Source organism: Heteronotia binoei, chromosome 21 (genome assembly GCF_032191835.1).
Source record: "Heteronotia binoei isolate CCM8104 ecotype False Entrance Well chromosome 21, APGP_CSIRO_Hbin_v1, whole genome shotgun sequence".
Lineage (NCBI taxonomy): Eukaryota > Metazoa > Chordata > Lepidosauria > Squamata > Gekkonidae > Heteronotia > Heteronotia binoei.
The window spans coordinates 40,282,385-40,306,170 of NC_083243.1; the positions used below are offsets into that span (position 1 = coordinate 40,282,385).

At 42.0% G+C, this 23,786-nt stretch overlaps 1 protein-coding gene across 5 annotated transcripts in view; it reads right to left on the reverse strand.

The window, feature by feature from the left end:
- Window positions 1–2,500: 2,500 nt before the first annotated feature.
- The window catches only part of TDP1 (tyrosyl-DNA phosphodiesterase 1), an 84,685-nt gene continuing 63,399 nt past the window's right edge, over window positions 2,501–23,786 (reverse strand). For 4 of the 5 annotated variants that reach the window (XM_060261561.1, XM_060261560.1, XM_060261562.1 and 1 more), the window contains 5 exons: window positions 21,979–22,045; window positions 19,469–19,576; window positions 18,744–18,846; window positions 12,561–12,669; window positions 2,501–2,972 (listed from right to left, as the gene is read on the reverse strand). In XM_060261561.1, coding sequence (XP_060117544.1) covers window positions 2,947–2,972; window positions 12,561–12,669; window positions 18,744–18,846; window positions 19,469–19,576; window positions 21,979–22,045 — 413 coding nt within the window. In that variant the 3' untranslated portion in view covers window positions 2,501–2,946. The remainder of the gene's footprint in view (window positions 2,973–12,560; window positions 12,670–18,743; window positions 18,847–19,468; window positions 19,577–21,978; window positions 22,046–23,786) is intronic. The other variant, XM_060261565.1, reaches the window with a different exon arrangement.

Here is a 23,786-nt window from a genome sequence, read left to right on the forward strand (position 1 = left end):
CAACAGGCTGGAAAACGAGGTTAAAACCAGTAAAATGAATTTCAACAGGGACAAATGCAGGGCTTTTTTGGTAGAAAAAGCCCAGCAAGTATTGTCTTGGCAATAGTATGTACAAAAAAGATCTAGGGGTCTTTTTGGACCATATGCTGAACTCGAGTCAACAGTGTGATGCAATGGCTAAAAAGGCAAATACAATTTTGGGCTGTATTAACAGTAGTGTCCAGATCACGTGAAGTGATGGAATCGCTTTACTCTTCTCTGGTAAGACCTACCTGGAGAATTGTGTATAGTTTTGGGCACCACATTTTAAGGATATAGACAAGCTGGAATGGGTCCAGAGAGGGGCAGCGAAGATTGTGAGGGGTCTGGAGAATAAAGTCCTATGAATAAAGGTTGAAGGAGCTGGGCATGTTTAGCTTGGAGAGGAGCAGCTGAGAGGTGATATGATCACCATCTTCAAGTACTTGAAGGGCTGTCATATTGAGGATGGTGCAGAATTGTTTTCTGTGGCCCCAGAAGTAGGACCAGAACCAATGGGCTGAAATTAAGTTTCTGGCTCAACATTAGGTAGAATTTCCTGACAGAGCAGTTCCTCAGTGGAACAGGCTTCCTCAGGAAGTGGTGGGCTCTCCTTCCTTGAAGGTTTTTAAACAGCGGCTAGATGGCCATCTGACAGCAATGCAGATCCTGTGAGTTTAGGGGGAGGTATTTGTGAATGTCCTGCATTGTGCAGGGGGTTGGACTAGATGACCCTGGAGGAGGTCCCTTCCAACTCTGTGATTCTACTAAATTGCCTAGGATAGATTTTAGGCTGGCTTGCCTGTAATCTCTCTTATCTGGGAGAACCGAGTTTGATTCCCCACTCCTCCACTTGCAGCTGTTGGAATGGCCTTGGGTCAGCAATAGATCTCACAGAGCTGTCCTTGAAAGGGCAGCTTCTGTGAGAGCTTTCTCAGCCCCACCTATCTCACAGGGTGTCTGTTGTGAAGATAAAGGAGAATGTAAGCTGCTCTGAGACTCTGATTCAGAGAGAAGGGTGGGGTATAAATCCAGTCTTCTTCTCAGAATCCTTTTTTTTAAATGGGTGTAATATTTGCTACTCTACAGTGTTCTGGCATAGCGGCTGAGTTTTGTGATAGATTATGCATATGGGTTTGTAGATTAACAGTCTCACATTTGAGTTCCTTAAGAACTCTTGGGTGTATGTTATCAGGACCCAGAGACTTACCACTTTTTAATTTCCCCAGTAGGTGTAGAACTTCATCTCTGATCATCTCGACTGGGCTCAATATTTCAGATTCCCTTCCTGAAAATAGTGGCTGGGGCAAAGGTACACACACTTTCCACAATGAACACAGAAGCAAAAAACTCATTAAGCTTCTCTACCATCTCCCCATCTTCCTTTCGTAAGCTCTTTATATCTTTGTCATTCAAAGGCTCCATTTCTTCTTTGGCTGGTTTCCTGCTCCAGATCTATTTAAAAAAATAGTTTGACAATGGGCTATAGTTTTAAAGCCATTTTCTATATTTCCTTGAAACATTTTGAAATTCAGATTTCATAACTAATCTATTTTGCAACTATACTATTGATTTCCTCATTACTGCTTGGATATTTTATGTTATATATTAAATCATTTCTACATACTAGCTATAACTTTTACAGTGACTAGTTATCAAATAGGAAAATCAACAATGAGAACAGAAGGCAAAGTGATTGCTACAATATACATCTGTTAGCCTAAGAGCATAATTCTTACTCAGAAGTCACAGCACTTCAATAGAAGTCATTAAAAAAAAAAGAATTAGGGGTTGCCCTTATTTAGACGTATCACCAAAACACGAACTTAATGCATTTTTAATGTGTTTAAGCATTTGTATTGCCAGGACATAATGAACACTTCATGCAGTGAATTTTATAGACCCTACAACTGGACAGTTTCTCTATAGGTGCATTATATATCTCCATGTGCCAGGTCAACTTTTATTTTTTTCTATTAATTAGCTCACCTATCTATTGATCTGAAAGAAAGGGACAACACATGTGCAGCTAGTCTACAATAAAATAGAAACTGCTATTGTATTAGCAAAACTAATCAACTGTTGGCCTTTAATAAACATACAGCTGTTATGCTACCAAAGCATGATCTTGCACCTCTTCCCTATGCTTTAAAAAAAATGCAAGTTAAATCCAAGATTGCAGCCATGACAGCCACCAATGGGTGGTTTCTGTCGACTGGAGCCTTACTTGAAAGCAACAAGTTCCTGGTTCCTTACTTTTTACAAGCAACAGAATGTGTACCTTAGATTACTTCCATAGCAACCAATCATCTTACCTACACTGTATGCTTCTGACAGAATTTTAGCCTTGGAGAATTAGTATACAGGAAGAACAAAATGCAATGACAGTATGGAATGCAATGACTCTGCTAAAAAGCATTATGTAATGAGCATCACCATTTATGGCAGGGAGGGCAATGAGAATGCAATTCAACCCCCCAAGTTCATATTTCAATGACAAAGTACTTTTATTCACTTTATTACAAATTGTATACAAATTTCTGTTCATCAGGGCTAGTAATTCCAGGAAACACATTGAATATATTTGTGCTCATTTAAGAAGAAAGCCTCCTGACATACTCATTTGGATCTTTTCAAGTTTATGAAACAGTTTTAAAAGCACTGCATTTTGAAGTAGTTGTGTAGCTGATACTGTTTTCCCAAAAGGCTTTCAATCAATAAGAAAGAAAGAAAGAAAGAAAGAAAGAAAGAAAGAAAGAAAGAAAGAAAGAAAGAAAGAAAGAAAGAAAGAAAGAAAGAAAGAAAGAAACTGAATTAACCTGTGTACAAATCTGTATTATTAAAACCACGCTCTCTGCAGGGTAGTTAGTGGGGTCAGTATCAGTTTCAGAGGAAACCGGAGCTTTTCATTCAGGAAACCGCATATTTTCATGTATATGAAATCCATGGACAATCTGCAATAGAAAGAAAAGAAGCTCAGGGCTGAATGTACCGCCAGTAGGGAAGGAGCTGACCGACATGGAATTAGACTTCTGAACAAGTTAGACATTTGTTTCACAATTTGTATTTTCCATTTTCCCTACTAACTGACCTTTAACTTATTGGGAAGGGGGGTCTGCTACCCAGAAACAATGTGCAAGGAAGAAACTACGACAACAGAACTGCAACAGAAGCTATGACATAGCTCGCGACTATAATTACTAAAGGATAAATACAATTTGTGAAAGATTCAAAAATATGTAGCACCATACATGTAGCATCATAGATGTAGCACCATAAATGTTAATGTTGGTTTTAAATGATGGTTTTATTCAATGTATTATTTATTGAATTGTATGAATGTTTATTGTATATAAAATTTACATGTTGTGAGCAGCCCTGAGCCTACTTCGGCGGGGAGGGCGGGATATAAATAAAATGTATTATTATTATTATTATATCGTTGTGCGTTTTCTCCTATCAATAACAGCCATTACAAAAATTTTCATCTCAATACAAAACATTAATGAAGAATATATATGTTCATTGACTTAAAAATTGCATTGCCAATGCTATCTGGCATTATATTTTAGGACAAGTATGGCTCAGCCCCATCCATGTCAGATCTGGCCATCCTAGCAAATGAGTTCAACACCCCTGTTATACAAGATGTTACATATGCTCAATCCAGATATTCCTATCACCCTTCCACAATTTGCTGGAATACCCAGAAACTCAGCTCTAACTCTGGAAACTCTCTACTGCCTATGACAGTAGAAAACAATCCTGGACAAACATCTTCAGTGTGCTACCTAAGAATCACCTACCAAATCCACCCATTGCAGGAGCAGCACTTGGCCCCAGAAGACCCTTCTATGAGATCTATAGTTTTGGGGGTTTTTTCTGTGAAATCACTGCCAACTTATAATGGCCCCATAGGGTTTTCAGGGCAAGAGACATTCAGAGACAGTGTGCCTTTGCCTGTCTCTTTGTGGCAACACTGTTATTCCTTGGTGGTCTCTCATCCAAATACTGAGCACGACTTACCCTGCTTAGCTTCTGAGATCTGATGAGACTGGGCGAGCCTGGTCTACCCTGGTAAGAACAGATTTATATCCTGCCGTTTTCTCTGAATCAGAGTCTCAGAGTGGTTTGCAATCTTTATCTTCTTTCCCCACAACAAACACCCTGTGAGGTAGGTGGGGCTGAGAGAACTCTTCCAGAAGCTGCCCTTTTAAGAACAACTTTGCAAGAGCTATGCTGACCCAAGGCTATTCCAGCAGCTGCAAGTGAAGGAGTGGGAAATCAAACTCGATGTTTGTACACCTCACATGTTGGAGGTCCAGAGATTGGGGTAAATTTCATAAAGCCGGGCACAGAAGGCATGCCATTATTTTGGAACGAAGGCTTGGCATGAAACGGCACACAGAAAGCATGACATACTAGACCTCTCTCTCACCAGGCAGTGAAATTTTCTACTCTCGAAGATGGTTTTTGTTCACAATGTTCCAAAGAAGACACAAATGAAGCAAGGGCAGACCCAACAGAGACAGATAAAATGCTTAACTCAAAACATAGCCCTGCAATGAGAGAGTCAGAGACGGGGGTTCATATTCCCACTTCAACCCAGCCTATCTTACAGTATTGCTGTGCTGTGTGTGGAGGAGGGGGAAAAGTTACCGTTACCTTCCTGACCTCCTCAGAGGAAGAAGAGAATTAAACAAGCACCGATAAAAGAAAAATATGCTGGGTGGGGAGCAAAAAGCCTAGGAGAATGTGCTGGGGAGGGGGGCTCTTGCGGAAAACAGTGGCAGTAACAGGATTCAACAGCAACCTGATGTGAGAGGAGACGGAGTTGAACATGACCATGACAGCTTATCTCAAGACAGGGCTCTTGTCATTCAGTCACCATCCTTTCTTTTCTTTTACTTCCACAGGAGCACAAGGGATTGCCTTAGTATAAAGCACAGCTTTGATACAGAAAAATGGATATAGGAAGTGCTGACCCTGCAGCATGCAGTGTTCTCTGTAACCTTGCACAAAGCTACTTCAGCCTTGGCTAGGAACTGGCCCACTTCTCGCAGCAAATAAAGCAAGAAAACATCTCCCTTTGTGAACTCCCTTTACAATTCTACAGCAGAATCAGCGTAGGCAGAAAGGTAGAGGTGAATAATGCATATCAATCTTTTTCTCTATTAATAAAACAAAGGGCTGTGGTCAAAGAATGGCTAGTATTATTGCTAAGCCTTTTCTTACTCAAAACTGATATAATTGTGAATCTCAGTAAAATCAAATGAAAAGTCAGGGGGTGGGGGGAACAAACAGGACAGCAGTGGGGGTGGCATGATGTACATTGTATTCAAAGTACATTACATTCCAATTCCTGAGGTAGAAAAAAATATGTAGCTAGTAGCTTGCTCATCCTACAAAAATGTAACAATGGTGACAGTATTCTATCATTTTTCAAACTGTATTCACTCTTTGCTATTGGGTTGACATTACTTCCAAAGTCTTCCAGCCACATTCTGTTTTAATAAACCCATTCCTTAAAACTGCTCTGAACTGATTATCCCAGGCTAACCCAATCTTGCCAGATCAAGGAGGAAGAAGAGTTGGCTTTATACCCCACCCTTCACTTGGAGTCTCATAGCAGCTTACAAACTCCTTCCTTTCCTCTCCCCACAGCAGACACCTTGTGAGGCAGGTGGGGCTGAGAGCGCTCTGAGAGAACTGTGACAGACCCAAGGTTACCCAGTTGGCTGCATGTGAAAGCATGGGGAATCAAACCTGGCTCTTCAGATTACAGTCCACCACTCTTAACCACTACACCAAGCTAAGCAGGGTCTGCCTTGGTTAATTTTAGGATGGGAGATCTCCAAGAAATATGAGGGTCATTACATAGAGGCAGGCTATATATGGCAAAGCACCTCTGTTTGTCTCTTGCCATGAAAACTCTATGGGTTTGCCGTAAGTCAGCTCCGACATGCTGGTAAAACCCCCACAAATTTTAAAATAATAACCATACAAAAATCTGAGGGGAAGGCTTTGGCAAACAAGAGGGTTCTGGTTTCTAACAGAATGAATTTTTTTTTGCTAATCTTTTTTTCTACACAACCAGAGTCTGCCTTGGATCTTGTTTGCCCCAGAAAAATATCTTATTTGCAAAACTGAAACAGAAGAATGAAATTCTTCCTGATTTTTTTATTAGCAAATCTTCCCCCTCCCCCCGCCAAAAATCTCCATTACCTTATTACCCAGTCTCTACTTCACCCTCTATATTCCCAAATAGAGAGGGACGCTACCCGAACTTGGATTTTGTGAAGCTGCATGGCTGCAAGAATGTATTCATCGGGACCCCAAAAAGGAAAATTTTCTTGTATGAGTGTGAATAATTAGACCAATAGAATTATCCTTAAGTGGAATAAGACTGCCTGACGAAGGGCTATGCTCTGAAACTCACCAAGACATCCTGAAATCATGTTGTATATCTCAGGAGGCTTCTATACATCAGATTATATCTATTTGGAAATATTACCAGCAAAATACCTGGAGGAGGATTTTCTGCCACATTGCATGGACATTGTTTATAACAGCCTTTTGGACTTTTGATACTTGTTACTGGTTTGTTATGCGTTGTTGATATTGTAAAAATATTTTTTGCATGATTTTGTAGCAATATTGAACACAATGCACAGCAGCCAAGAAGGTCAGAGCGCCTGCTCCGGCTGCAACGCCACTGAGAATGTTCTCCGCAGCTGAGAACGAAACATCTGGAAGAAAAACTTTCTCCAGTAGAACACGGCACTTGAGCCCGAAAGATTCTACAAACCCTAATGATGATGCCAGCCGTGAAAACCTGAAATCTTTGATAATATTGAACACGGTTTCTTCGTAGTTATTTCTTAGGCTTTTCACTACTGTGTTCCCCTTTTTTCACTCATGGGCTCAACAGGACTCAGCTGTGAGCCTAGCATAAAAGAGGGAACAGCAGAAGGGATGCCAGACCCTGCTACCACTTGCAACTCTTGACCCTTGGACCTGTTTGACCACTCTTCTTGGACTGACTCTAACCCTGCCTCCCTCTGGACTACTGCTTGACTCAACCATGTACGATTCTTGGTCTGAACTCTCAGCTACATGACTCTGGTTAGTGTTCTGGCTTAACTGTTCCAGCTTCTCCTGCCTCAGTCTGTCTTGACTTTGGACACACATATAAAAGAGCCGTTTGGCCCCTTTGGTTGGGGAAATGCCTGCAATCCACATTACCGTAAATACAGATGTATCCTTGTACTAGTGCCTTGACAGATTTATTTCTTTAGTGTATTTCTGTTCCCCTGCCCATCTTTCCAACATCCCTGTGAAGGAGGCCAGGCTGTTCCACCCCAAGGCCATCCACTGACTTCATACAGGTCAGCAGGGATTTAAGGAGCCTGGGCTTCTCTTAGCCAAGCTCCATTCTCCAACCTGCAGCACTGCACTGCCTATCCGTTCTAGTTAAGGGACTCAGAAATCCCATACTGGTAAAGTGAGGGAGTAAGGGGCATGGGAAAGCTTTGTCCATTGAGCCACCAGGGAAGAGGACTTGGTAGCACATGGACAACTACAATCCTTCCAGGGACTTCCGGGGTTGGAAAAATGGAGAGCTGATACGCTTCTTTCAAGAGGAGCGGACCAGACCCTTTGTTTTGGGCATAAAAGGCGACCCCAACGCCTGCTGCCTACTTTTTCCAGAAAGGGAACTGTTTATTTTATTTATTTATTTTATGACTTCTATCCCGCCCTTCCCAACAAGTGGCTCAGGTCTAAGACATGCTTGAAGAATTTTGAGGAGGTTTACTTTGGTTCTTTCTACCATATGTGGTGGACTTGCGATAAAGCAAAAAATTTTTGGCAAATGATTCAACAAGAGATTTCTAAAATCTTGGGTTATGACATCAAGAGAGCACCAGATATCTTTCTGGTGGGATTACAAATGGAAAGTTTTCCGAAGCAAGATAGAACATTGTTGTGGTATTTGCTTTCAGCTACAAGGACATTATATGCGCAAATGTGGAAGCAAGATAAAATGCCAGAGAAATGGGACTGGATCTTAAAAGTGTTACACTGGAGTGAAATGGATAAAATTACTAGAATCTTAAAAGACTGCAATTCAGAAAAATTTAAGGATGATTGGAAGAAATTTCAAAAATATGTTGAAAAGCAATGGAAAATCAAGAGACACTTAGTGGTTTTTGACAATATTACTTGAACTTTTAAGGGGAAGATAAAATGGTAACATGGATTTCCGATCTGATATATAACTTAGTAGAAGTCAGACTATGAGATAAATACAGGGTTAATGTTAATAATAATCAATATATAGTCTTGGTTTATTTTATATTAAGGTAAATAGAAAGAGAAGATTCTATAAGAGTGAATTTTACCTTTTTTTCTTTTTAATTGTATTAAGCACTGGCGGAGGTCAAGAAACAGAGGGCTGAGGAGAGGTGGAAACTTTGTAATGTATTGATTAGTATTCTGAAATTCATATTTGATAAATGTCTTTCAATATGTTGTGAAAATAATAAAATTGGTTTTAAACTGACTACAATCCTTCCACTTTAGATTGCAAGCCTGCTAGCAGAGCCCTCTTTAAAAAAAAAATTCTGCACAGCATGTAGTAATCTTCTGTGATTTATCAACAACTTTGTGATGTGAATTTTAGTGCAGATTTCCAGTGCAGCCTCTGTTTCCTTTTGGTACAAGATGGAAACTTGCTGGAAGATACACTCAACAGAACAGCAATACTAGAAAATCTCTGGGCTTATTACCCTAAAATCTGTTATGCATATACACTGTGACTCAATGCCTGTAGTGGGAGGGGCTGTGGCTCAGTGGAAGAGCATCTAATCAGCATGCAGAAAGTCCCAAGTTCCAAACAAAATATACACAACTTGGTCACCAGATCAATCCCCTTCCCCAGTACCAATACTACTCCTTGTGAGGCACACTGATGGAGCTACATGGATATGTCATGCTACTCAATGTAAGCAACAACCTGCGGATACTTTCCTGATGCCTTCCCTCAAAGACTTTCAAAAGCAAAGCTGATACTAGAAATACTGTGTTCTCAAATGTCTGGGAAGGCATTTTTATAAAACTGCAACAGTCCAGAAGGTCAACTTTATAAAAGAACAGACTGTAGTCCACAGCACTACAGACCGTTCTAGGTATCATTGTGGTTTTACTGCATTGTCTTATACCTGTCTGATTCCACTCTACCTTGTCTAAGTAGTTTATCTACTAATTCTGTAATCCAGCCCACTTGCATCATTCACTAGGTGTCTTATGCTATAGGACAGCCCTGTTTCTTTATTCTGTAACCCAACTTGAGTCTCAACAAGAAAGGCAGGCTATAAAGTACACATATAAATATACTGTACTTCAGGTTTTTGTCAGACACAAGTCAAGTAGCCAAAAGATGATTCTATGTTTTAGACAAGAAGAAAGGAGGGAGAGGAGATAAAGAAGGGGTAGAGCCAGAATCAAAAGGTTTTCCTAGTAAAGAATCTTCTCAGAAATATTCTGGGATTTTTCTTGCTAACATGTACCAGCCTTTGAAAGCCCAGCTACTATCAGAATTACCATGTGAATAATGAAAGAAAAGGGAACAGAACAATGGTTTTCCTTTTCCTGCATCCTCTGTCAAATTGCTACAGTCACTAACAAAATTGCGATATCGTTTCATACTTAAGGATATTAATCTGCTTCACAAGGGCCAATGAAACATTTGACTATTATGCACAGCACAAAAATGCACGTAATAGGAAGTCAAAAATTACTTCTCCTGAAAATGTAGCAATTTGCTGTGTTTTAAACAGACAAAACCATGACAAATCAATTTCTGAACATGCAGATTTACAAAGTTTTTCACTACCAAAAGAGAAAAAGAAAAGCAACCAGTTGCTAAACACTTCCTCTCACCACTAGGACATGAAGATGGCTTATTGTCAAGAAAAGGTTATTTCCAATGATTTTATGTCAGCCTATTTCCAGTGCTGATTTCTGATACTGGATATATGTCTTTCAAATTTTATTTTCTATAATGTATTTGCTGATCAGCTATGCTCTGCTATGCTCATCATTTAACCCATATAATCTTATAATGGTGTGCAGCAAGCCAAAGCCTCTCTTTTTCTCTTGGCCTTGAGATACAGATGTTTATCTGAACCACTGGAAAACAACAACATGGAGTTTCATTTTTTTCTTTTTCTTTTTCCGGAGTTTCATTTTCAAAGAAAAGAGTGACAATGTGGGGGAATAATTCAAATACTTTGCCACCCCTTTTGTGTGCCTTGAGTTGGTAATGGGATTAACTGCCATATCTAGCGTATAAGATTCTGGCCCTACCCTATGAGGTCAGTTCTAACAAGAAATGTCTTGCTGTGAAACATGTATCTTTTCAATGAAGTCCTTATGTGATTCAAATTACAGAGGCTGAGTTGATGAGAGCTACACAGAACCTGACACTTATCCATCTTCACATCTGAGCAGTTTGCATCAAGTATCCCAACATTTACTTAGCAGAGCACATGGATAAACAGGACAACTGCTGCAAAGGAGATTTACAGCACCATCCTGCTCTTCTTGTATGCTCAACAGGAAGGACAGCTTTTCCACTAACCCTCTTTATGCTGATAAGAGCACAAAGCCATACCATAAATAAAAATCACACCAGTGTTGGGCTACCAGGGCAAGGCTACTCCCCAAATCCCTAACTCCAGTTACACTCTGCCAGAACAAGGGGGGGGGGGCGGGGGCGGAGCTGGGCAAAGTTGCAGAGTGGAGGGAGTCTGAACCATAGCGCAGTTGGGGTATTCTGATTGCAAAAGGAGTAGCATAAGTGAAAGTATCACCAGTGAAAGTATCACCAGTATCACCAGGCACAATGACCTCAGCAAGGAAACAACTCACAAAGCAAGGAGTTTCATTACTCTGCTCTCATATCTCAAAAGTTATAAAGCCCTATGGGGGACTTTGTGCAAAATGCCCTTTTACCAATTCCATCACTAAATGGAAAGTTTAGCATAGCCAGCTGCTGAAACTGGGACTGCTAGAACAAGGTATCCCATCCAGATATGCAAGAGGGAAGGCTTGCTGGAGTGGAAAAGCCCTAAAGGAGTAATACTTTATGGACAGCCCCATTCCTTCCCCTTGATCACACCGAGGAACAAGCAGCATTCACCTTCATGTCCACAGAGACTTGCTGTTGAGTGACAAAGGGTTGTCAAGCCAGTACGATGTCCACAGAACTCCATGTCTGCAGTTCAAGGATGTTATACTGGCTTGACAACCCTTTGTCACTTAATAGGAAATTTCACCACCTACAGGTATCTAAAAGCAGTTGTACCCACATGCTTGAGAGGGGATGCATGAGAGGGGATGCACTGGTGGGTCACCAGGAGGCAACTTGCTAAGGGTCCCTCAAAGTTTGGCACCACCCGAGTTATTCTCCTGCCTCTTTACAGGCCATCTCCAAAGATGCACAGAGACAAGAATGTTCTAAGGCCAATGGCATGAAGGGCTACTGCAGCAGCTACCAGTGGGAGGCCCCCTGCCAGTATGTGGCATTGCTGATGTCTCCCTTAAAGCAATTCTTACAGCCGTGCTTCTTCTTATGACCTGAATCACCAATACAAATGTGATGTGCGCAGTATTAACAATACCTCCATGAAAAACAATTTCACGCTCCAGTGGCATCCAAACCCTTCTGCTGAGAAGGTTCTGGGCTCTACATGAAATCCTCCTAACTACTGGGTTGTGAGAAGTGTTGACTTTTCCTGGGAGCATGTTTCTGCATTGTGTGTGAGCAGGAACTCATCTGCATATTAGACCACACCTCCTGACACCAAGCCAGTCGGAACTACATTTCTGCTCAAAAAAAGCCCTGTGTGTGAGAACAAAATATGTGGCATAGGTTAGCACCTCAGACACTGACACACCTTGATTGGGATGCTGTGGGAGTGGCTCTCTCTTACAATGTTATTGTTTGTTTCTACAGATATTGTTTTGCTCTCTGTATTATCCTGCTGAAAGCACATTGGATCGCTACTAGAAGGCACAGGAGCTAGTATATTGGCCGTCAGATTACAGAAGTGGCCTCCTTAAGATCTGAAATCTGATATTTGCTACATTTTTGTGCCGGCCTTTTCCAGAGACACTCGGAGGACCCTGTTAGCCAGTCAGCCCTACAGCCAGAAGCAACAACATAAGTGACATAAGATGTGCAGAGTTTATTTTGCCTGAAGCTTCATAGCTTGAGTTGGAACTGAACATGGGCTTTTGTCTAAGAGACCAATTCAGTGGACAATATGCCATGCTGATCTGAACAGCAGCTACACTGGCCTTAGAAAGCACTGGTGCTGTTTATACTGTGGAGAACCTAGTTCTCTAAGATGTGGTCTGCTAGACAATTCTAGTAGTAGTTATTATCTGAGTCTGTAGCTATTGGAACTTGGCTGTGTTTTCAAACTGTATGACATTTATCTATCTAATTTATTTTCTGCATTTGAGAGACACCTTACCTTCACTGTCATACTTCTCTGGGGGCAGATCATAAGGCACAGGAAACAATAATGCTGGCTCATCAGAAAACAGGTTTTTCTTCACCTGGAAATAGCCAGTATTCAGACCCTGTGACAAAATGCAGACAGACATGGCGTTACATTCAAGCAATTTTTTTGCTTCCTTTAATCCGAAAACAGATAAATAGCAGAGACAGATTTTGCCACATCAATCGCTCTGCACTGTTCTAGTGCTTTAATTTATGTTCTTTAAAGTTCACCTTTCTCACGGAGACTCAAGGCAGATTACGCAATGTAAATCAATGCAATCAACAGGACAATAAATCTAATAAGCAATGTAATAGGACAAGGAGGACTGCAAAAATCTGAAACAGAGCTGTTATCTGAATGCGGCGTAAGTATCAAAACACAACATGTTAAATACTGCAGAACAGGCTATTACAAAAGCAGAAAAACAATGCATTTTGTGGGATCAACCTTTTATGAGGTAACCCTGTCTTTTATAAATAATTCTGAACAATTCTGTTTTGTGCTCTCTGGTTGTGGTCATAGCTTAGTCAGCAGTTTAACAAATCTCATCAAGCAATTTTCATACATTTATAATTCTTTATCTTGTTCAATTTGGCCAGTCCCTCTAGAGCAAGGATGGCCAAACTGTGGCTCTTTCACATGCATTGTGTGGTTCTTGAAGCTCCCACTGCCCCGTTGGCCAGCTTGGAGAAGCCATTTCTCTCTTTAAATCACTCCTCCCAAGCCAAGCCAGCTGGCACCTTGGGAGAATGCTTTCCACCTCTCCCTCCATCTTTTTGCCTTCCTTCCTTCTCTCAAACATCTGTTTATTCTATGCAGCTCTTATGTAGGCAAGTTTGGCCACCCCTGCTCTAGAGGCATTTCTGCTGCAGAGGCACATTGGCTGATGGTGTCTTAAAGGCTGCAATCCAAGAGTCATGGATGGGCAAAGGTTCCTCAAGATCCCACTTCCTACTGCAGTTCATGTTCCCCTGAAAAACTGTTCCTGTTGCTTAGGGCAAAGGTTCCTAACCTCTTCAATATGGTGACCCACAAGTCCAAATTTACTTAGCACACTTGATCCAGGATCAAGTCAAGGTTTTCTGATACCCAAGGCAAACTATGACCTTGGTTCCCATCTAGTCCAGCATCCCGTTTTCTACAGTGGCCAGTGTTTTTGAGAAACCACCAAACACTGCATCCTACTATGAACCCAAACAAGTGGCCTTTACATATGAGACACAAATAAAACACATTTCAAGATGAGCTAAAGGAGGCTATGTTTTTCTTTTAAACATTCATCTCTCATCTGATCTAGTACCGTAACTTTTCATTCACTTGTTCCACAGAATTCATCTCTTTCTCATCTGTACACTAATTGGCCACATCTGAGGATACTAAAATCTGCTTATTGGAGCTATTAATGGACACAACAGATCTTTCTACAAATCTGAAGTATACCCAAGTTTGCAGAAAAATCTGAAATCGAAAATAAAAATACATTAGGGGTTTTTAAAAGACCCTCAAATCATAAAAGGAGTGAAAGTAGCTTTAACAAAAGGATTCCCCTCAGTGGCTATTCCTAGGCTACCATTCCAAGGCTTGATTTCTGTGAGTAAAAATCAGGCAGGGTGATTTCTAGGGCCGTTTTGGCCTTTGAGAGCAGACTCATCAGGACCAGGCCTGACAGCAGTCATTGGGTAACTTGATACCACTGATCTGCATGACTCAACTAGGCCTGGCTGCTTGCTATATTCAACAGCAGCCACCCTATAAACAGTGTAGTTCAGAAGTTAGTGCTTCCAAACCTGAGACTCAGGTTTGAATCCCCATCTTGCTGTGGAAGCTCACTGGGTGATTTGGGGGCAGTCCAGGCCTGTAGCCATGGGGGGGGGGGGCTGGGGAGGCCTGGCTGCTCCACCAAAAAACCCCTTCCGCCTGTATGGCCCCTCCTGGTGGCCCGGCTCTCCCCACTGCTCTTGCGGCCCCCTCCCTCTTTGCAGCGCCTCCAGTCCCCCTCCCTCCCACTGAAGCACTGGCTCCTAGGACTCTTTTAAGGGCCCCCCCCCGCACCGATCAGCTGACTGGCAGGAAAAGTGCCGATCCAGGAGAAAGTGGGGAGGAGGCAGCAGCGGGCGCTTTTTTAGTGGCTTAGCGCTGCTTTTCCTACTGATAAGCTGACTGGGGGGAAGGAGGCCTTGAAAGAGTCCCAGGAGCCAGCGTTTCAACAGGTGGGTGGGTGGGTGGAAGGGGGAGGTGCCGTGGAGGGGGCCGCCAGGGGGGGGGGAGATCGGGGCCGCCAGAGCAGTAGCCGCAGAAAGAGCGGGGCTGTGAGAGCAGCAGGCCCCTCCACCTGAAATTTTATTCCCAGGGCCCCCACCTAAAATTTTCTGGCTATGGGCCCGGGGTAGTCACATACTTTCAGCCCAAACTAGCTCACAGGATTGCTGTGAGGCGAAAAAAGGATGAGAGGAGAATAATGTAAGTTGCTTTGCCCCCCCCCCCTTTTTGGAGAAAGGTGGAGTATAAATGAAATAAATAAATAAATAATGTAGCTGAAGATGGGAGGCATATAACACTTAGGCTGGTGAATGGCTAAGAAGGTGAGAATGAGGAAGGGAAACGGGAGAGGATATAAGAGTTGACACAAGGAGGGAAACAGGAAATAATGTGGGAAGGGAGCTGCAGGAAAACTAAGGTGTCCTCCCACAAGTACTTGGCAGTTCAAATGGGCCCGGCCCAGTGGCCAGCACCATACAACAGGACCACAGTTTCCTACATAGAGGCTGCTGGTGGGGGGGAGAGGGAAACTGGAGACAAAGGGGCAGATAAATGTAGGTTGTCTGTTGGATGGGAAGGGGAGAAATGCCGACTTACTTAGGAGTGACATGATAGAGGTTTACAAGATTATGAATGGGACAGAGAAGGTAGAGAAAGACGTACTTTTCTCCTTTCTCACAACACAAGAACTTGTGGACACTCAATGAAATTGCAGAGCAGTCAGGTTAGAACGGATAAAAGGAAGTACTTCTTCACCCAAAGGGTGATAAACACATGGAATTTACTGCCACAGGAGGTGGCGGCTACAAGCATAGACAGCTTCAAGAGGGGATTGGATAAACATATGGAGCAGAGGTCCATCAGTGGCTATTAGCCACAGTGTATTGATGGAACTCTGTCTGGGGCAGAGATGTCCTGTATTCTTGGTGTTTGGGGGGGATGACAGTGGGAGACCTTCTAGTGTCCTAGTCCCACTGATGGACCTCCTGATGGCACCTGGTTTTTTGGTCACTGTGTGACACAGAGTGTTGAACTGGATGGGCCATTGGCCTGATACAACATGACTTCTCTTTTGTTCTTATGAGAAGGAAGCAGGAGAAAGGGAGAGGCTACAGGGACTTTCAGGAAAGGGAAGAAGGAAATAGTGTGTGAGGGGGAGAGAATGAGATGCCTCCCTCAAGTCCTTGTGGGCTCCCATTTGTTTTCCTTACTTTTCATTTTTGTCTTTTCCTGAAAGCATAGTTTAAAAACCCACTCTGATAAATCAGTGCTCTAAATACTTGCTTCTTTCTCAAAGGGCATAGAAACCTCAGTGACCTGCATTTGGTCCATGGGAATTTTACAAGGTAACAATTTATTTTGTTCACAGCTAAAAATGTACCTTATAACTGGTCAAAAATGTACCTTATGACTGGCCAATAAATAAATGATAGCATTTATTTATTTAGTATTTAGATACACAGATTGTATCTGGCCTGTATGTTTTAAAATGGAGTTGTCAAGTTTTAGTCATTTCAAAATATCATCTGACTAATCAAACCTATACTAATTTGCATAGGAATAAAATACCTCTGAATAAAAAAATCACCCTTTTTAGCTGAAGTGCATGCGTGATGTTTAGCAAGCACCTTGTTGAGATGCATTTCTTTATGAAAGAAGGGCAAATAGCTTTTCTAAGCCTGCCACCTACATTTTGCATTAAATATGACTAACAATTTCCAGAAGTGTGCCCCCAGATTAATCAAGCAGCTTCTTTAGATGATTAAAACCATTTTAACTGATCAAACAATCAAGAAAAGGTTGCAACCCTCAATAAAAAGGGCTAACTTAAGTCTAATCATGAGAAAAGAGCTGAAATATTAAATTCTTGTTAAAAAAAATCTGCTTCCATTGCTGACATAACAGGCTGAAAATGTCTAGATTATTCCCACGCTCAAAAAAAACTAGGAGCCAGTATGGAATTTGGGCAAAATATTGACATGGGAAGGTTCTGTGCTTTTTTAAAAGCAGCATGCTTAGAAGCAGTAGAAGCATAAGCCAACTTTCTGCCTGAGCTTTGATTAGTGATGTTCCACATACCCCACCTTTCACTTGGAGTCTCAGAGCAGATTACAATCTACTTTCCCTTCCTCTCCCCACTTCAGACACCCTGTGAGGTAGGTGGGGCTGAGAGAGCTCTAACAGAAACTGCTCTTGAGAGAACAGCTCTGCTGAGAACTTGAGGCTGACCCAAGGTCACACCTGCAGCTGCATGGGGGACAAGTGGGGAATTTAACCCAGTTCTCCAGATTAGAGTCTGCGCACTTAACCTCTACACCAAACTGACTCTAAATGTAAATGTGTATAGATGAGAACAAGACCAATGAGCTCAGTCACAGGTGGGGACAGGACCACCATGCTCTGTTTCACTGCCCCTCCATACGCCCTGTCCTTATATTGATATACCATGCATATAAGGTATGCCTCCGTTGCATATGCAGGCCGTGCAGAACTGCCTTTGCCCATGGGAAGAATGGCTCTGGCCACACTCCAACTGATTTTTGAAATTCAAAGATTAGGCCATAGACTCTTATAATAAAAAGAATCAAAAAGTGTTACTGTATTTCACACATGAATAAAAAAAAAAAGCCTCTTTAATTTCTGAAGAAGCTTCTTAACTGAACAAGCCTGGCACGAGCATAAGAACATAAGAGAAGCCATGTTGGATCAGGCCAGTGGCCCATCCAGTCCAACACTCTATGTCACACAGTGGCCAATATATGTGTGTGTGTATGTGTATACACACACACACATATATATATATACATCTACATTGGCTAATAACCACTGATGGACCTCTGCTCCATGTTTTTATCCAATCCCCTCTTAAAGCTGGCTATGCTTGTGTGACAGTGAATTCCACATGTTAATCACCCTTTGGGTGAAGAAGTACTTCCTTTTATCAGCAATTTCATTGAATGCCCACAAGTTCTTGTATTGTGAGAAAGGGAGAAGTACTTCTTTCTCTGCTTTCTCCATCCCATGCATAATCTTGTAAACCTCTATCATGTCACCCCGCAGTCGACATTTCTCCAAGCTAAAAAGCCCCAAGTGTTTTAACCTTTCTTCATAGGGAAAGTGTTCCAAACCTTTAATCATTCTAGTTGCCCTTTTGTGCACTTTTTCCAACGCCATATCATCCTTTTTGAGGTGCGGTGACCAGAATTGTACACAGTATTCCAAATGAGACCATACCATCGATTTATACAGGGGCATTATGATACTGGCTGATTTGTTTTCTATTCCCTTTCCAATAATTCCCAGGGGCGGCCAAACTTGCTTAACTTAAAGAGTCACAGAGAATAAATGCCAGATGTTTGAGAGAAGGGAGGAAGGGAAATAAACAGGGAAAGGAAGAGGTGGAACCCACTTTAAATACATTCTGCAAGCCGCCAGGTAGCTTGTCAAAGTGATTTTAAGAGACAAATGCCTTCTCCAGTCCAGCCAATGGGGCAGTGGGGGCTTCAAGAGCCACACATTATGTGTGAAATAGCCACATGTGGTCCTTGAGCCACAGTTTGCCCATCCCTGTTTTAGACTCAAGCTCACCCACCTCCCCACCCTACTACAGCCCCTGACTACTTTTGACATTGTAGTGCCTATGGTTCCCACTATTATTGTTCTGGGTAATCAAAGGCAAATCCTTGCTCCTTTTTCACCACCAGAAAAGTTGATCGGATCCATCCAATTCCATTTTCTTACATGAGAGAAACCACTAGGGCCTTTTACTCAAATACTAATTTTTCACCACTTTAATTTCCTGACTTGAAGTTCAGATTCCCAATAAGCCATCAACAATAAATAGATTGTTGGCTCCACCAAATGCAATACTGTCTGGGGTACAGGTGAACTCACAAATTTAGCAGGCAAGAAGAGGACTCCTAGCTCATACGATCGGATCATCAGCTGGGTACCATGTTTTTCGAATTTTCCCCAAGCACCCTTGGAAAGATTGGCACTGTAGAGAGAAAGACAACAATGCTGTTTGAAGCATTTCCATGGCAGTTGATAGCAAAAGTATGTATTGTGGTTTGCCTGCTGGACTACAGTCTAGGGAGACTTGGGTTCAAATCCCAACTCTGCCAGCAAGCTCACTAGGTACCCTATTTGACATGGCTGAGGTTATGATAGAAAGGGAGACGGGATATGCCACTGTAAACACCTTGGAAAGCAGGTGGGATACACATCGAAGAAATAAATGGTTCTGGTTCCTATGCACATAGCTGTCAATGCAAAATGTGGAGTCTGAAGAATTTTAGTTTTTAGATGTGCAAAATATTGTGAATTCTGCATTTTAAGCACATCTGTATATATTTTCAGAGATATGTTACCCTTGTGAGAAATGCTGTGGCTGCAATTTGAACCTAGTCCTTATTTCCCAGATTAGAACAAAAAGATGTGACTTCATTCACGGAATTCTAAAAAAGGGGTCGTCTCCATACCTGTGGAAAAAGATCTCAAATGGAGTTTTTTCATCTTTACATGGTGGAAGAGGAGCCTAAGCATCCTGGGGGGGGGGGGTGGAGGGTTTGGGAGGGGGGGAGAAGAAACATTACCTTATCTGCTAACAGATTACTTACCTTGTCAGTAAAAACCATGCAATCTTTTGGAAGTCAGAAGACACTCTCATGTAAGTCTTAATGTGAGGCATGGCCTTGCTGCGACCTGAAGTTTCCGCTGACCATTTGCTGAAGTAAAAAAAAGGAAGACAGGAATGAAGCCACAGTATCAGATTCCATTATCTCCATTTGGCAAGCCATGGCTAGAAGTGATTTTTTTTACCACCTTCAACTAAGACAGGGGTGAGCAACACTGGCTCTCCAGATGTTTTTTGCCTTCAACTCCCATCAGACCCAGCCAGAATGGCCAATGGCTGGGGATGATGGAGTTGTAGGCAAAAAACATCTGGTGAGCCACTGTTCCCCACCCCTGAACTAAGGGATGCATCACTTGCAAGACAGAACCCAACCACTAATGCCCTCTCTTCCTAATATGGCCCTTTGTATCCCCTCCCCCCAAGAAGCCTCCCTCGAAGGTCAGGTGGCTCTTTGCAGTGAAATCTAATGTGGCATAAAGGAATATAGAATGAAAAAACTGTGAACCATACCCATGCATACATACAAATATGGTTCTTTGGGTCCAGGCCATAATTTACTAAATGTTTGTCTTGCTAGGGAGTGATAAAAATGGGTCTTGTTCAAACACTTAGGATTGCTTTTTTTCTTTTTGAATGCCAACTATACAAAAAAAAGCAAGCATATTCCTGCATCCCACCATTATAGGATAATTTAGAGGGCTTTAATGTTTGTAAATCAAGAGGTTGGAATAAGACTTAAAAATTACAAGTGGGAACTTGCAGGAGACATCTCACTTCCCCCTCTCCCACTATTTCCTCTTCCCTTTCCTGAAAGCCCTCACAGTCCCTCCCCTTCTCCAGCTTCCATATCTCCTTCTAGGGTTGCCAACCTCCAGGTGGGGCTGGAGATCTCCTAAGATCACAACAGATCTCCTAACTAGAGAGATTACCTAGACTGAGGTATGGAAATCCCTGGAGATTTGGGGGTGGAGCTGTGAGAAGGCAAGTTTTGGGGAAGGATCTCAGCAGGATACAATGCCATAAAGTCCACCCTCAAAAGCAGCCATTTTCTCCAGGGGAACTGATCTGTTGGCTGGGAAACAGTTTGTAATTCCAGTTATCTCCAGCCCCCGCCTGGAGGTTGGCAACTCTGGTTCCCCTGGAGGAAAGGGATTATTTGGAGGATGGGGCCTATGGGATTATACCCCTCTGAGGTCCCTCCCCTCCTCAAACCCCCCTCCCCCCCAAATTTCCAGGAGTTTCCTAACCTTTCCCCTTCCTTTTGACAATCCTCCTATCCTCCCTCTGCCTCATTCTCTCCTTCTCAGTCATTCACCAACCTACTTTTTATTTGCCTCCCATCTTCAGCTATATTTATTATGTATTTACTTAAATCAATCAATATGTATTGCACTAACAACAAAATGCCATAACAACAACAACTAAACATAACAATAGGAAAACATTCAATACAATAAAATTATATGAATCACGATAAAATTCAATTATTATTTATCCAATAACATCCTAAGATATTATTTACTTAATTTGTATCTCACATTTCTCCATAGTAGGGACCAAAGGAGCTCCCAGTATTCTCTTCTCCTTTTATCCACACAACAACCTGCAAGTAAGTGACTGGTCCAAAATCACCCAGTCAGCTTCCCCTGCAAGATGGAGATCTGAACCTGGGTCTCGCCGACCCTACTCTAAAGCTCCAACCACTATACCGCACTGGTTTTCATGGAGTGGCTGCTGTTGAACAAGAGCAAGCAGCCAGACCTACGTGAATCACACAAGTCAAATGGCATCAAGTCACCCATAAGCTGCTGCCAGGCCTAGGGTTATCAAACTCCAGGTCAAACCTGTAGATCCTCCAGAATTACAACTGAACTCCAGACATCTCCCCTCCCCCCTAGAGAAATGGCTGCTTTGGAGGATGAACTCCATAGCATCATATCAAGCTGAGGCCCCTCCCCTCTCCAAACTCTGCACTTCTCAGACTTCATCGCAAAATCTCCAGAAATTTCGCAACCTGGAACTGGCAACCCTAGCCAGGCCTGGCCTCAATGAGTTATCCCTCAAAGGCCAAAACATGGCTGGAAAGGGCCTTACTCCTTCCCCTTAACTTTTACTGACAGCTAAATTTGGAATGCTGTGGCTGCCTGGCAACAGCCACTGAGGGTTCAATAGCTTACAGATACAGGTACTTCTTTTATCATTTTTAAGCGGTCCAGTGTTTTGTTTTGCTTTTTAAGATTTCACATTTTCTCCAAACTTGGGGTCTTTTCAGGTTTGTCTTACCTGTTCACAGCTCCAGTCACCAGATTTAAGTATCCAAAGATATCTTACTTTGCTATTAGAAAATAAGATATATGAAATCTCAATTTACATGAAATTCTATTAGTTTTTCAAATGAACATCCCAAAGCTTGTCTGACTTATGTTTCTCACAAATTTAATTGACCCTAGAAACTCAAAATGCCACTAGTCACAAAGAGATTATGCCACTTACTGGAAGTAAGAGCACAGCCAAAGCTGTTTCTCTGCATTCTGTATGCCATATGAAAGAGAATTTCCAGCTCCAAGAGAAAAAGAAGATCACTTAGTCACAGTGAAACATGCCACTAAAATGGAATCTCATTAAATAACAAAATGGCAAATTATCTGCATTTTACCACAGAATATTCCCTTCAAAGATCAACAAACCCAGCTTTATTTTTCACAAAAAAACCAAAAGATTTAGCAGGAATTTTTGCAAATGATCTACACTTCAACCTATCTAGCATCCCCCCTTCCCGCCCCGAGAGGACCAATTGACAAAAGGACATGATCACCTAGTCACTTAAAAGTACATTGCTTATGCTTAGGAAGTAGCTAGCTCCCTGGGTAGACGTTTCTTTCTAGACTTTTGCTTTCAAGGCATTCTATGAGGTTCATGTGTGGGTTGAGGGGATGAACTGGTCTCACGAACCCAGTTCATGCTTCCTGAACCAGCTTGATTCATGCTGAACTCAGGTTCGTGAGTCAGTTTGTAACCATCCCTAATAGTCACACAGGTGGTCATGCCCTTTGGTCAAGTGGCCTTCTCATGATACTCGGTTTGTAGAATGAATGGATAAGACTCATGCTATCTCTTTTCCTCTCAAAATAGGACACTGTCTGCAATACAGCAGAAGATCTGGATCAGAGCTCAGAACTCTTATGATATCAGTAAAAGTAAAAACAAGTATCATTCATTGGGCTCTATGGATCCAATTCCATCTGTCACCTGCTGCAGTAAAATGATTTTTTCTGCTGTCAGCAGTAGAGACAGATGCCTTGGCACATCGGCTAGTGGAAAGTGCCATCAAGTCATGGCTGACTTATGGCGACCCCATAAGGTTTTCAAGGCAAGAGACATTCAGAGGTGGCTTGTCTTTGCCTGCTTCCTTGTCAGGACCCTGGTATTTCTTGGAGGGTTCCTGTCCAAATATTTACCAGCCTGACCCTGCTTAGCTTCTGAGATCTGATGAGATTGGGCTAGCCTGGGCACATTTATGCTAGATTAAACACAAACCTCTGCAGCAGATCTCTGCAGTACAAGAATAAAAAGGAATCTTATAGAACAAAGAATGCCATCCAATCCTCCACAAATCAAGAGCAGCAAGAGGATAAGCCTGGCAGACCACAATATGAGTATAAAGCAGAGGGTCAATTTATAGATCTCTTTTAACCTAATGTACTGTAGTATTAGTATTTATTGTGGAAAATCCAGTTATAGACCCAAAAGGAATCAATGTAGCCTACAGCGATTCCAATACATTTTCAGGGTAGAGTCTGCAAGTAATCCAATACACCAGCATCTGCAATAAAATAGTTGTTTAGTGAAAGTGAGTCTCAAAGGACAGACATTCCAGACAGTCTTGTCTAGGACAATGGAGGAAATCTACAGTAGGAAGATGCATGCTTTCAAAACACAGCCCAAGAACCAACTCAGTTCTTTGGAGCTAAAAATTGATGTGCTTAATTATGATAGTAATGCTAGCCAAAACAAACTGAATGTGTATATGCAGTATTATGGCAATATTCGGATGGCGTCTCCTGAACGACCAACACCTGAACTGTAAACATGAGTATAATTATGATTTAGTCAAACCTCCTTCAAATGCAATGATGGTTTTTAGGTTGAATTCAACAATAACACTAGTCACTGAAACTTCATAATTAAATCTCTAGCATGGTCATATCATACATTATTTAGAATTGATTTTCTGAGAAAACACTCATTTATGCTAAACTTTTAGCCCCTGGCTTTCTATGCTGTACAGAAAAATTTGTAAC